Source organism: Lissotriton vulgaris, chromosome 11, assembly GCF_964263255.1.
Source record: "Lissotriton vulgaris chromosome 11, aLisVul1.2, whole genome shotgun sequence".
Lineage (NCBI taxonomy): Eukaryota > Metazoa > Chordata > Amphibia > Caudata > Salamandridae > Lissotriton > Lissotriton vulgaris.
Window position 1 is genome coordinate 387798982 of NC_141699.1, and position 14619 is coordinate 387813600.

At 45.0% G+C, this 14619-nt stretch overlaps 1 protein-coding gene across 1 annotated transcript; it reads left to right on the top strand.

Moving 5' to 3' along the window:
* The first annotated feature begins 3323 nt into the window (after positions 1-3323).
* On the top strand, positions 3324-13151 carry LOC147679836 (interleukin-1 beta-like). Its single transcript, XM_086943392.1, has 7 exons — positions 3324-3538; positions 5831-5888; positions 6499-6547; positions 8241-8469; positions 9427-9606; positions 10640-10770; positions 12297-13151. The coding sequence occupies exons 2-7, from the start codon at positions 5842-5844 to the stop codon at positions 12495-12497; spliced, it is 837 nt and encodes a 278-aa protein (XP_086799518.1). The 5' UTR covers positions 3324-3538; positions 5831-5841; the 3' UTR covers positions 12498-13151.
* The last annotated feature ends 1468 nt before the right edge of the window (positions 13152-14619 follow it).

Genomic DNA, 14619 nt, shown 5'->3' on the forward strand with positions numbered 1-14619 from the left:
CTAAACGGAAACCTTCAGGAAAAAAAAGCCACTGGATTACTCTAAAACTGATGAGAGCTGGCAGGTCCACTAATCCACAAGGACTTACCAGGCCCAGCCTTTAAACTCCCAGAGCCCAGAAGGCATGCTCCCTCTGAAAGCCTGTGCTGTGCAGAGCGTGACTGAGAGGTAAAGTACACACTGAGGCTCTGTTTGTGTCTTTGCATAGCGTGACTACTGACTCTGAGGTTTTGTACTCGCCAAGCAATAGTTGGTGTGTATGTCCATTGTTTTGAGGTGGTGTTACCTTGAAATTATGTTAAAATCGAGGGGTAAAAAACTGTTGGGTAATAATTGCCCACTACTAACGCATGAAAACAAGTGAAAGAATGTAAGCAAAGCGGAAACAAGAAAATGGAAGTGTGTGAGAGAGAGAGCGATAGACAGAAGAGAGTGTGTGAGAGAGAGCGAGGGACAGAAGAGTGTTTGTGAGAGAGCAAGAGACAGACGAGAGTGTGTGAGACAGAGCGAGAGACAGAAGAGAGAGTGTGAGAGAGAGTGAGAGACAGAATAGAGTGTGTGAGACAGAGCGAGAGACAGAAGAGAGTGTGTGAGAGTGTGTGAGACAGAACGAGAGACAGAAGAGAGCGTGTGAGAGAGAGCGAGAGAGAGAGAAGACATGGTGTGAGAGAGAACGCAAAGCCAGAAGATATGACATGAAGAGGGGGCGTGTTTGAGAGAGAAGGGGGGCAAAGAGTGAAAGAAAGGGAGGGAGCGGATGCCGGATGGGGGGCGCAGAGAGGCGAGGACTAAGAGAGACAGGGTGAGGCTGAACAGACAGAAGCGTGGTTAGAGAAAATGAAGGATAGAAGCAAGTCAGCAGAGCTGGATAGAAAGGAGAATTCTGACTGAGGGACAGAAGTGAGTGGGGTATGGAATGCAGGAGTTTGGGCGAGGCAGTGGGGAAGAGGGACAGCAAGTGAGAGCAACCATGCCAGCATTCCGATTCATGAGCAGATGGTCCTGTTTATGACCTGTGGAGTGTGTTAAGTGGCTGGTGGCAAATGGTATTAGAGGGCTGCGGTCGCTTTGATGTTCTTGTCTTGTCTTGCTTTGTGGGAGGGGTAGGGGGCGAATTCCTGTGCACGTGCCTGGCTCACATGAACTGTACGGGATCGGCAGTGGGTAGACTTTTCAAAACCATTACTATAAATCTCGCCTACCATCCCTACGGGATGGAATAGACGAGACCTAAAAAGGAGCGACAAATAGGAATAAATAACTATTTAGCAGCAAGGGTTTTTAAAGGACACTGTCACTGACAAATGAAAAGCGGGGGACTGTAAGCCCACAAATTAGAATACAACATGTCTCAAAGAGGTTACGCAAGCGCTGTCTAGGCTCAGTCTAAAAAAGAAGTGACAGGACTGACCAATTAGGCAGTGTGTGAGTGACATCATGGCGCAAGACATCATAGCACGTGGCATCGCGGTGCATGACATCGCATGTGGCATCAAAGGAAGTGGCATCACAACCCATGACCTCACATGAAGTAACATCAGATCTTAAGACCTCACTCATATGTTTATCAGGTCTATGATGAGTACATTTCAGCAAGTTTAAATATTTAACGGATTAGGGGGGAGATTTACTAAGATTTTGTGCCATGTTTGCATCACAAAAGTACCGCAAATCGGCACAAAATCTTTTTCTCCTCAATTTTCTTTCCAGCGCTAAACTAGTTTAGCGCTGGAAATAACGGAAAAGTAATGTGAAGCAGCGCATAGCTCTGCTTTGCATTACTTTGTGCCCTGGGGGAGTACCAAGGGTGGAGCATAGGCGTTCCCATGCAACCACCCAAGGTTTCTCACGCTTAACCCAATTTACTCAATAAAGTAGATTGGGTTTAGCGTAAGAAAACTGCGCCCCTTTCAAGTAGGCGCAAGGAAGGAGAAATGCTTTTATTTCTCCTTCCTTTTCCGACTTTGCATCCGTGCTGCACATACATAGTGGGAAAAGCTTTGCATTGTGTCTGGGCATCGTAGTTTGTAAATGAAGGATACCCTTCCTGTGCAAAACCTATGCTAGACTAATTGACATACCCTAGCGCTATGGCGCTAAGGTGTTTGCTTGGCGCACGGCTGCTAAAATCAGCCTGGCGCAAGGGAAAGGGGAGGAGAGAGCCATGTCTCTGAAGATAGGGCACTCTTCTGCTCCCTCCCTGTTGCGCAACGCAGTGCAGCCTCGTGGGGGCTGCACTGCGCTGCGTGACTTTTTGGTAAATCTCCCCGTATATTTTGTGTCTGGATTGGGGCAAAAAAGTGACACAACCCAATGCAAAAACTGGGCATAACCTTGCACTTTTTATTTGTTATTCTGCTACAAACAAATTGGCGACAAGGAGAAACGTTGTAGTAAATCTGTTGTTCTTAATTGGTTGCAAAGTTTGCATTTTAAAATATAGGGTTAAAGCACCTTGTAACGCTCACTGTATTATGTAACACATCATTTACATTGATTTACACACATAATTTATTGTCAATGTGTAATGTGTTCATGTAATGTAAAGCGCTCAGACATCTTTTCTAAGGGATGAGTAGCTCTATAAAAGAAATAAAACAAAATAGCAGTATTTAAATTGTTATTTGTAAATACTGGGTTAGATCAGCAAGCTGACATTTCTACAGTGCATGCATACCTCTTATAAACAATGTCAAAAGCATGCCTCTCTTAAGTACCTGTGAAGTGATAACAAGCCATTGTATTTGCATTTAGATGTAATGCTCCAAATATATCCCAGCCAGGATAATGGAACAAGAGTCCTGGTGGCCCCTTAAATTCAGCATTTGTTTTGGGCCCAGCTGGAATTCAAAACTACAAAGCCCCCACACCTGCAAATTGCTGCTGGGAGGAAAGCAGACAATTTACAGGACCTGCTGAACGTGTCCCAGTGTCTGAAAATTCCAACCTGAAAAAGCACAGCATATTTCAGTGGGGCCCAACATCTTGGCAGAGTGGAGGTTGTCAACAATGTGAAAAGGGTGGATAGACGACGTCCACTTGACCTAATTCTGTGCCCTGCAAAAGATGATGGGTTTGCCTCCTTGATGAACTGTGCAAACACTTCTGAGAGCAGCCCAGGGCCTCTCCCTTTCGGAGACGACACGCTTCACTTCTCTCTGTACTTGTCAGTTCCTTTGTTATTGAATCTGGCGTTGTACGCGGGTTCATTGCCGGGCAGCGCCTCCCTTGCGTAAACACTTCCTGCTCCAGCCCCGGGCAGGAGGAAATTCCCAGGGCGGGCTGGGTTTACAATATAAGAAGGAGGGTGAGTGGCGGGACTCAGATTCAAGCGAGGGGCGCACACAGACACGCAGGCTCACTGCAGAGGAGGCAGGAAAGAGCAGACCCGGACAGGCCAACGCTAAAGCACCTTTCTCTCAGGAAAAGGTGGACGCACAGACCCTCTGCAGAAAGACGAGCGCGTGAGAGAAAGCAAAGCACCCCTCGGAACCAGCAGAATCCAGCCCTTGGTTCTCAGTCAACAGAAGTCCATACAGTAAGTATTGTGCACGACTTTTTCAAACCTCTGCTCCCTGCATTTAGAGAGGGGGTAACAAACATCTGGATTTACTGAGACCTCAATGTTTCTAGACTGCTCGCCTTAGACCACTTGGGCCTCATTGATGAGAAATGACATTTCGCTGCGTGAAAGCAGCGATGCGTCCTAAAAGTGACGCAGTGACTGTGTCACTTCTACGACCCTTCCTTGCGTCAATACGCCCCCCTTGCATACATTATACCTGGCACAGGTATAATGTGGCGCAGGGGTTTACAAAGTGATGCATCGACCTCAATGCGTCACTTTGTAAATATGGCGCAACAAGGCGCATTTTTTACGCCACTGGTGCGTCACAAAAAGTGACGCACCAGTGGTGTAAAAGTGACGCACAGCCTCATAAATGAGGCCCCTTGTGTTTTCTTTAGGTGATGAGCTTCGAGCGTTCTGAAGGGAGGAACCTTGCATGTTTGAGGTCTCACACGCTCCTAATGTGCACCACAGAAAGTACCTCTTTTTAAGAGAGGTTCAGTGAGCATGTTTAGGACGCCAAATTACTTGAGTCCTTCACTTTTACAAATTGCAAAAAGTGACCCTGAATTCGGAATGTACAAAGTATGATAAATAGCGCATATTATGGGTTTTTACCAGTGAAATTAGCACGTTCGTGTTTTGCTTTTTAAAAATCTACATGAGCCGTTATGTACCAAACGGTTTCACGAGGGAAAACATGCTGATACAAAACTCGGAAATATATATTCTTCTTCATGCAGGGAGGCTTTTAATTATATATCGATGTCCATTGGTTTGTGCAAGGGTTATTCACAATTTGAGCTGCCCAACCCACCGTACTGTTTGGGATACTGCCTTTCTTTTCTGCAGATGTCCCCCATACAGTGCTTTAAGTGGGCCGGGTTTCGCTGGTGCTAAGCCCTGGCAGTTTTTGAAAGGGTGCCTCGAAATGGGTCTCTATCAGGCTCTGTTTTGTGCCCTGGCACAGGGGCCCTGTTTTTTTCCGGACTGCAGTGACAGCAGGCACATTGATGTGCGCGTGCTCACAATGCTCACTTCTCACTAGTGGAGAAGTTACTGCATGACGTCATGCCATTTGAGCATTGTAGGGGAAGAGAAATCCTTTAAAGAGAGTCACTTTCTGTCTGGATTGCCCTTCTCTTTTGGAAACTCAAGAGCAGCAACATTGTCGTGATGTCACCAGGGCTTCAAGCGGAAGCTTTTTCAATATTATATGCAAGCCATAGTTACTGCTTATTTATCTTGTGCATCTAACAAGCATTGACAAAGCCAATAGTCCTGAGTTGTTGTAGGTCTGATGTTACTTGTTGTATCATATGTCTGGATGCAATGACAGAAACAGCAAAATACAAGTCATGCGGCACACTATGCTAAGCACAGATTTTTAGCTTATGTGTTTTTAAGCCACGCCCCTAATTACATTGGCCACGTCCCTTTGAGAGACCCCTCAGTTTTTTCATCCCACTTAAAGCCCTGCCTGCAAATTTTCAATATAACCTGGCACGGAGGAAATGAAGGGGGAGGGCGTACAGCGTGCCTTGTAACCCCAATACCTGTGCCCTTTTTGGCCAGTGAGCGGGGATTCCTACCCTTTGATCTGATCGCCAGGATGCCCCCTAAACCGGTCCTTTTGGTCCTTATGGCGGCTGTTCTGTTTCAGTTTTGCTTGTATACATCTGCCTGAAAGTAGTCCACTTCAGTCCAAGCGTTTTCAATTCTGCTGTACTTTCTTCATATGTTGTATTTATTTTTGTTGTCAATTTTATTAATATTGTTCCAAAATTAGGTACATCACAGTTAGACATCATTTTTATTTTCATTACTTTTAAACTGTTCATGCTTATTACATTTTTATAATAATAATTAAATGAATGCTTGCCAATTTTAAGTTAACTGAATTTTCAAATGCTAATTATTAAATTTAACCTTTGTGAGTTTAGAGCAGTTACCAGTCCTGCAAGAAGACTGTTTATTAAATATTGATATTGTTATTGTCCTACAGGACAAAGCAGGCCATTGCAATACAGTGAGGCTGCTTCCATTTTGAGAGGCATGTCGGGGACAACAGTCTTTTCACCATGTCTATGGGGCTATACCTGTTGAAGGACTGCAGTTTACCATATCTAGTGCAGCAGGTGCAAGCCTTTACTTTGTGAAGTTATCGAGGAGGAGTATGGATGTTAAAAGGACTTCTGATGACATCAGTTGTATGGTCAGTGGATCAACATATCTTTACGTTTTTTTGTTGTTTATCTGCAGGAACCGCCAAAATGTCGCTGGTGCCAGAGATGGACGCAGAGCTGATGGAGAGCTACAGGTACTAAAGTGTCCTTACCTTCTGGTGCCTGACCGTAGTGCACATGTACCAGCCCACCTTCCCCTGTCGGTACAGACCTCTTTAGCAAGGAGGTTCCAGATCATTGGAACTTCCATGGGCAGGTACTAGAGCAGGAACATGCCTTGGCATAGGAAATTTTGAGGATATACTTGATTGTTGAAAATAAACTCCTAAACCGAACAACTGTGCACTTGAAAGAATGTCAAGCAGCCTGGGGCCATACAGCACCAGCTGCAGATATCTGTTTGTAGCTAGCAGACCTCAGGCCCTCCATGCCAATAAGATACCTCAGAGTGTTTATTCAAACCCCATAAAATAGGTGATTGGGTCAATGTACATGCAGCAGAGTTCTAGCCTGTGGCCTGGGGGTCTCGACGTCTGATGCCAGTAGCACGTCCAGTTCCTTCAACGGAGCATTATCTATCACCTCCAGGTTCCCGCTCAAATCTTGTTAGGGCCCTTGTTTGTAAATCATTCCACGGCTGCGAAAATTGCCATTAGTGATATGGGTTATAAGGCATATATTCATGCATAATAGAAAATTAAATCACACAAAGTACTAATATTTCTCGTTCTGATATGTTTACAGTGAATCGTATGACAACTTCTATGAAGCAGACGGTATCTGTGACATGATGGTAAGTGTTTCAGCAGAGTCTTAAAATGTTGTGGGCTTATTGCTTACTTTAAATATTAATGTAGGGTTTACAAACTGTCTATGGCCCACATGCATCATCCCAAATGCAAACATTGCAATTTAAGTAATCTCTAAATTGCGATCACTTAAATTGCCATTGCATTTAAGGAATCGCACAAATTGAGATTCTATAAATGCAATGCATTAAAGTAAAAAAACTAGTGATTTTGCTAATAGAGGGAGCAAATTACCATGAAGTTGAACTTCATGGTAATTTGCAAAAACTTTTCCATTTTCCACACACACATGTACACACACACATGTCCTTGGAGCATGTGTGTGTACAAGATGTACTCATGTGCAGATTTCAGGGGTGCAACAGGGTGTCCTTTTGACACCCTGGCACCCTTGAAATTGCATTCTCAATTTGCGATTCTGTAATTGAGAATCACAAATTGAGAATGTCTACCCATTCATTCCTATGGGCCTTTAGGCCCATAGGAATGAATGGGAGGTATTCCTTAATTGCGACTCGCAATTTGCGAGTCGCAATTAAGGAATGTTTAGAAATCGCTCTTTTTTAAGCAATTTCTGCATGCATAGCCTTTTGCTATTCCTTATTAGCCAATCCTTATTTTTCGCCAATAAGGAATAGCAAATGCCATTTTTGATGCATGTGCCAGTATTTACCGCAAGGGTGCTGAATTTTAGATGCATCACCCTCGCCACTCACCGGGTTGTCTTTTGGCACCGCAACACTCTGATTACCTTGAAACACTCCTCTGAGAACCTGATGCGCTTTACGAATCCCTTCGTTCATTCATTCATTCATTCATGCCCTCTAGCCGAAAGCCATCATTATATCACATATTCAAAATCTGCAATCACGTTAAAACATGAAATATTTCATGAACGGTTGGAAAACAGCCTAAAGTCAGTATTCAAGAGGGTGAAGGAAGAGGAATGAAGGCTTTAACATGCATGATCATAAGTCCCTTGAGTCCACTAGATCGGGAGTGTGCACTCTAGATCAGGAGAGTGCACTCTCTCCTGGTTTGAGAGTTGCTTTCCTGGCCTTATTTGGAGGCGTGGAGGACTTGCTTATTGTGGGGGCGCGATTCCCAATCAGGCATATTTGAGTGTGGCACAGTTATTATTTTTTTTTCTGGCATCCTTCCTTTTCGCTGGGGCATTTAGCGAATAAGTCATTTTTAGTGATGCAAAATGGTTGCTGCAGGAATGTTTCCCAGTAATAGGGCTTCCCCTGTTGTCAAGAGAAGTAAAGCAGTAGCTTGTGCTAAAGCCATTATAGTACTCCTATCCGGAAGTTTGCACCACTGTATGACGTCATGGGCCATTCAGTACCATGGGCTCTGTTACTATGTCACACACACGCTGTGACACCAAAGGGCCATGTCAGTGTATCATCCACACCCTCTTACCAGTCTCCTAAGGCTCCCTGACTGCTAAGACTTTACAAGGCTGTACCAGCGGCCTTTTTGCCCACTTAGACTCAGGAACAGGAGAGTAAACTGGTGCCCTACATACGATTGGTGAACGAATGACAACTTTTGTGTAGCAAATTTAACGAATTTTCATGCATGCTTTCCGATCTGGCGCCCTGCAGTGACGTCACAACTGTGCACTGCCCTGTTTCTCAGTCAGCAGTGTCTCACTCTTCTACGTGCCCACAGGCCTCCAAGGTAGATGCCAGCTGGGGCTCCTGCCCAGGGGACCGCACCAGCTGCAGGCCATCCATCAGGGTGAAGGTGACCAACCCGATGGAGCCCTCCGCCTTCCGCAGAGCAGTGGTGGTCGTGGTGGCGGTGGAGAAGATGAGGCGAGGGGTGTTCAACGCCGCTGACGGGTGTCACTTCGGAGACAGCGATCTCCTGGAGATCTTTGGGAGCATCCTGGTGGAAGGTGAGATATCACCTGTAAAGGATGGATTTTACGTCAAGATTGGGATTGAGTAATTTGTGATTAGATTACTTCATTAGATTTAGTACAACAGGTATTCTTTAGCCTTAAAAATTAATGTGATTACTTTCAAAATAAAGCAAGAACTGGATTTGTTTTAAAGTGGGCACACTCTGTTAAGTAAAACAAAACAAAACAAAAATCCTCTGGTCTATACAAAGTTAACTGGGAATCGACTAAGGCTGGCTATGAAAAAGGCGTCCCTTTAAATGATGTTTCCCTCGCCCACCAGAGGTGGCATGCTTCATCATTGGGAATCCTCCTCGCAGCATGAAGCCTAGTCATGATGTGGGCTACAACCCCCTCGTTGCGAGGGAGGAGCTCAGGGATGTTTTTGTGAGAGGTTTATACTTTATTATCTCGGTTCCCCAAGTGCTCATACGTGGATCCAAAATCACTTGATCTCTCTTCTTTGTAGATGTAGGCATGGCAACACATTGCCCCAAGTCACCAAGAATGTGCAGATTGGTGCTCCATAATACACTAAAACAGTCATCCAAAACTGATTACTTTGGTGCTATAGTAACTAGATACTTAGCAATCAGTTGTTTTCTCGATGCAGGACCATTGGATCTCCAAAATTTGAACTGTGTAAAGTTCCACCCCAAAAAATCTCCATTCGGGGGGCTTCTGTCGAGGGTTAAGGAATATGTGAAGAGGAATTTCAGAAGGGGGAGGTCTTTCCTGCCACATGAGGGCTCGCCTAGGTGCTGAAAGAGGGACTTTTGGTTCAAGGCAGTGGCTCAGTTCCGAAGCTGCAGGGCTCCTTTTCACCTCAGTCTGCTCAGTAATGCTGTATTTCCAAAGAGGACCGGGCTCAGAAGGATTCTTCTCAGCTGCTGGTCCACTCCTTTTCCAGGGGCCTCGCACTCACTATGTCTGTTTCCCGCCTCTTTTCAGATGACGTTCACGTCCAGACTTTCGAGCGCACTTTTATGGCTGAATCAGTGTACCGGTATTTCTCCAGCACCGTGCAGCGCATTACTGACACTGACAACAAGTCTCTCGCCCTGAATGAGTTCTCTGGCCAGGCCCAGCTTGTTGCCCTCCACCTGCAGGGGGCTAACGCTGAACGTGAAGGTGAGGAGCCCTGCTTTGATGCTTGAATGAATGAATGACCAACTTGTAAAGCGTGGACAATTGCCCAAAGGCCTCAAGGTGTTAAATCGGTGCCACTGTCAGAGAGATGGAAGTATCAACCCTCTAAAGAAAGTTAAAGGGCAAAGAGCCAGGGGGCATATTATCAAGGGGGTTTATCTCCGCTTTTTTGGCTTTAAAAGCCAAGAAAGCGGAGATAAAATGATCTCCCTATTACCTAGCTGTCGCTAACACCAGCTAGCGACAGCTAGTAGGAGATAGCGACCATCTTGGGCCCCACTTTGCATGTCAGTGATATTTATCACTAATGACATGCAAAGTGGGCGTGCCAAGATGTTAGCGACTGAAAACTGTCGCTAACATCGCTATCTCCTATTACCAACTTTTGGAGATATTCGCGCTAAGCGCGAATATCTCCAAAAGCTAACACCTGCCCCGAGCAGTTCTTAGCCATGTTATCCAATGGGAGGTGGATAACATGGCTAAGAGCATTAGCTCGGTAATGCATGAATATCGCGGACTTTTCAGCGATATTCATGCTTCGCGGCGATTTTTATCGCATTTGCGATAAACCTTGGTAATACCAAGGTTTATTTGCGGTAAAAATCGCCGCTGCTCAGCGGTAAATTTTTGTCTCTAACCAAGCAATAGCGATAATTATCGCTATTGCTTGGTAATATGCCCCCTGGTCTTTAAAGATTTATGAAACCACGGACGAGGGCTGGCATTAACCCCCAGAAGTGCGAGCCTTTCTCAAACTGCTATTGAGATAACTCGTGGGTTGAAAGAATGTAATAGGGCATTATTTTCACAGCTATGAATTCGATTTCAAGGATATTCAATATGATTTGCAGTGTGAACTCTGGCATATCACTGGCATTTTTTCCTTCTTTGGTTACATGGGGGTCATGTGGAGTTCATATGTGGCGGTGCTGTATTAACCTGGCACCCAGTTCATTTTTACAAAGTGGCCTTGCTATTAAACACTCTCTCCTCTTTCTCCTCTCCTCTGCAGTAAAGCTGAACATGTCTTTTTACACTTCATCTCCTGGGGACAAGAAGCGGCCTGTGACCTTGGGCATCGTGGGAAAACAGCTCTACCTGTCTTGCGTGATGGTTGGAACGACGCCTGAGCTACGTTTGGAGGTGAGCGGGGAAGGGCTGGTGCTCCAAAAAAACTCCTGCTTGTGTGCAGTTAGCGCTGCAAGAATCTGGCGATACTCCTGCACAGTTGTGCCATGAACTTACCCTTACTTCAAGTCCCCACCCCTTCCATGGACTCCTGACTTTGTATCCCCCAAGGCCTCCTTGTACTTCAAGGCTCAGAATTAATCTTCCTCTGTCTACATTCTGATTTCCAAATTTCAAGTGCTTCATCTCTAACTTTACCTGTCACAAAGATCTGTTCAGGTCAGAGAAGATGTGAGCTCTATGGAGGTCTGTAATTGGTGTAGTAGGAGACTTGTTCATATTTGGCAAGAACAAAAGACTGTCTTCCCTATCCTGTGCTCTTCTACCTGCACCTTAAGCTGTATCCTCTGGAGCCCTCATGACCCCCCCACTGTTTTAAGGAACACCCTTACACACATCCCAGTTCTCCCTGCACCAAGAAGTCCTCCACACTTTAGGTCCTGCCAATGCCCTCTGCAGCTGGTGTTCCACTTTGCAGGCATCTTACCTGCACCTGGTGGTTTACACCTTTATGCATCTCCTTAACGTCCACACTTGTGCTGCCTGTATCTCCTCTCTTCATCCTGAGGTCGAGAATTCCGACGTGGGCACTTTCCTCTTCTACATGTGGTTGCCAGGATTTCATTAGCTCCCATCCCTTCAGCCAACTTCAGTGCTACCTTCAGATACTCAACCTCCTCTGAACTCTGTGCAGTGACCAAAAAACTCCACGGCGCTACGCAGAGTTCAGAAATCGGCATAGTGCCTTACGTCGCACCGTTTGTGTTGACTTTTAGCCCCTGGTGTTTGTCCCCACACGCAGCGCTAGAGGGCGCTCCTTCTTTCTGCCGCTCGAGTAGATATTCTACTCGAGCAGCAGCTTCCTCAACACGCACAGAAAGGTTCTCGTAGGAGGTGATCTGGATTCATATTTTCTTCACTCGTGCTCACCAACTTGCAAATGAGAAAAAACTTTGCAATGCTCCGCAGTTTTTTGTAACTTCATGCTCTACGCGGCACTGTAAAAATTCTCAGAGCAGAGCGGAATTTCACACCTAGGCCTACTATGAACCTTGTGGACCACTTTGAGAGACCTACAACACCTTCTGCACTTTAATGTCTATACTTTGACATCCACGAGCCAGGGGCCCACCTCTTCTTTCCCTCGAGGCCTACTCTGCAGGTGCTCCAGGATCCTCACCTCACCTTGACTTCCACACATATGGGGTCCACCTCCCCGTTACTGCAAGACCCACACTTCAGGTGTCCTGTCATTCCCACTGCATTCTCAGGTAGATACTTTATCTGCGTTTGCCCAAGTCCCTCTTTTTGTGGCACTGACCTCTCATGCCACCTGCTCTTCTGCACCTGAAAGTCTGGTCTCCACACAGTAAAGGCCCTATTACCCATATATGCACCCCTCAGAACTGTTTTAAGGTTATCAGAGGATACTGTTTTCTACTCCAGGCCCATCTAACCTGATGCCCTTTTTCTTCCCACAGGAAGTGAGTGGGATCTTGACCGCCATCAAAAGCGATCTCCTGCGCTTCCTTTTCTTCAAGGTGGATGCGTCCATCAGTAGTTCTTTCGAGTCAGCCTCATGCCCCGGGTGGTTCATCAGCACCTCTCGGAACCCGAACGAACCGGTAACAGTGAGCACCTCCCAGAGCGCCATCCAGAACTTCAAGCTCTTTAAAGAATGAGAGGCTGCCCTTCGGACACCATCACCGTATGTACCAAGTACAGAGCAAGTGAAGGCGACACGGACAGTTCCAATAGCAGTGAGACACTCTTGAGAAAGACCGCGTTGATGTATGTACCAAGTACATGTCAAGTTCCTGAGGTGCGAAAGGTTCCCAAACGTGTATGTCACACATACGACTCTGGGGACCGGTGTTGCTGTATTTTCTATGAATTTTAAAGATCAAATGGGATAGTGCACCCATTTCCAGATCTTTTTTTGTCTCATATCCGAGAAACGCTTATTTCTCAGTGGGTGCAGATTCTATTGGTGTAACAAGTGCAGTGGCACCAGGGCGCAGAGGCTACGCTACTGTATCCATGCCAAGGAGTAACGCGATGAGCACTGATTCCAAAGGAATTAAACAAAAAAAAACATTTCCAAGCTTTTGACCATCTGTGAGCGTTGTTGGAGCGCACTTCTGGTTCCAAACTCTGTCTCCTGACAACATTACCGACATTTGGAAGATTAAAAAGAAGTAACGTATACATGTGTATTTATAGAGACACCTGCTGTGACCTCATCTGTGTATTTGTAACATAATTATTTTTTAATATGTATTTATTATTAATATTGTATTTATAGTTATTTAAAATGAATAAATACATTTTCTCTACATGCGGTGGTCATGAGTTAATGGATTCTCCTGTGGCAGCATTGAAATGGCACATACTAGAGTAATGAACGATGTCTGCTTCCCCTTCTCAGGGGTTGACATCGCTGGTCCCTGAGCTCCTTTTGGACTGTGGCAGTCTTGGGGAAGGACTGATATTAGCTCTCAGTTTTTTTTTTTACTTTGAATTACTTCATTTTGCTCGTGCAAATGAGCACATCCACCTGGAAAATAGTCCGCCTCAGTAACAAGGCTGGTGGGACAATCTCTGGTTTAATTTCCTCTTAAATTTGAAATTGTAATTTATTTCGGAGATGGATATTTACTTACTTTTCTCTGCAAAATTATGCATTCCATCCTTACCCAGACACATTTTTACTTGTTATTAGTTTTAAACGTTTAATGCCTATTGCTTGTTTGTCAATGCTTGTTTTCTTTCTTAGCTGTTGTGTGAATTTGGCCAACTAGGATTCTTCAAGTTGCTGGGTTAGTCCTGAGTAGTTTCAGGTCCTGTATATACTTACTAAACACAAAAGCTAACATGCTAAATATGCAGAATCTAGGGGCATATTAGCAAGGGCAATATGGCCGCTTCAGCTGGACTTTTTCCCGCTAAAGCAGTGATATTTTTATCGCCCTATCAGTAAGCTGTTGCCTAACAGCAGTTAGCGACAGCTTTTAGGCGATAGCGACCGGTTTGTGGCCCGCTTTGTATGTCAGCGATATTTATCTCTAATGACATTCAAAGTGGGCATACCCAAACTGATAGCAACTGAAAGCAGACGCTAACACAGCTGTTCGCCTATTAGCAAAGCAGGCTTAGCGATAAAAAAATTCACTCTAAGGGCGATTATCGCTAGAATCTAACGCCTGCTAAAAGGATGACTTACCTGTGTATTCAATGGGAGGTGGATTATCAGGTTAAGCCCCCATTGGTGTTATTATCGCTTGATTTCCAGCGATATTCACGCATTTCGCCACTATCGCTGGAAATTTTAGCACAATGGAGAAAAACATTGCTAATAGCATGTTTTCTCCGCTAACATATCCAGCGATACACATCGATAAAAAATAAACGCGCTAAGCGCGTTTTGCGATAAATATCGCAATTCCTTGCTAATATGCCCCCTAGTTCCTAAGTGTTATCAAATGTCGGTAGATATTCAATTGGCATTTCTTTAAATACATTCCTATCATGCCATTAAATTCAGCCACACACCACATAATTCAACTCCACTGCATGTCACTCCCACACACACAATTCCATTCCTTATAATTACACTCAATGATACACAATTCCATTCCACATAATTCCAGTACACTCAATTCCCTATAATTACTCTCTCCACATTATTCCACTGCAAACCATGCCACACAACTATGCCACATAATTCAACCACCCAACTCCACACCACACATTTTCACACCACTCAATTCCACAACAAAACATTGCAATCCAATCCACATAATT

Coding starts and splice junctions, on each gene's coding strand:
- LOC147679836 (XM_086943392.1), top strand. CDS start 5,842: ATGTCGCTGGTGCCAGAGATGGACGCAGAGCTGATGGAGAGCTACAG. Junction 5,889..6,498: donor GAGCTGATGGAGAGCTACAG/GTACTAAAGTGT, acceptor ATATGTTTACAG/TGAATCGTATGACAACTTCT. Junction 10,771..12,296: donor CGCCTGAGCTACGTTTGGAG/GTGAGCGGGGAA, acceptor TTCTTCCCACAG/GAAGTGAGTGGGATCTTGAC.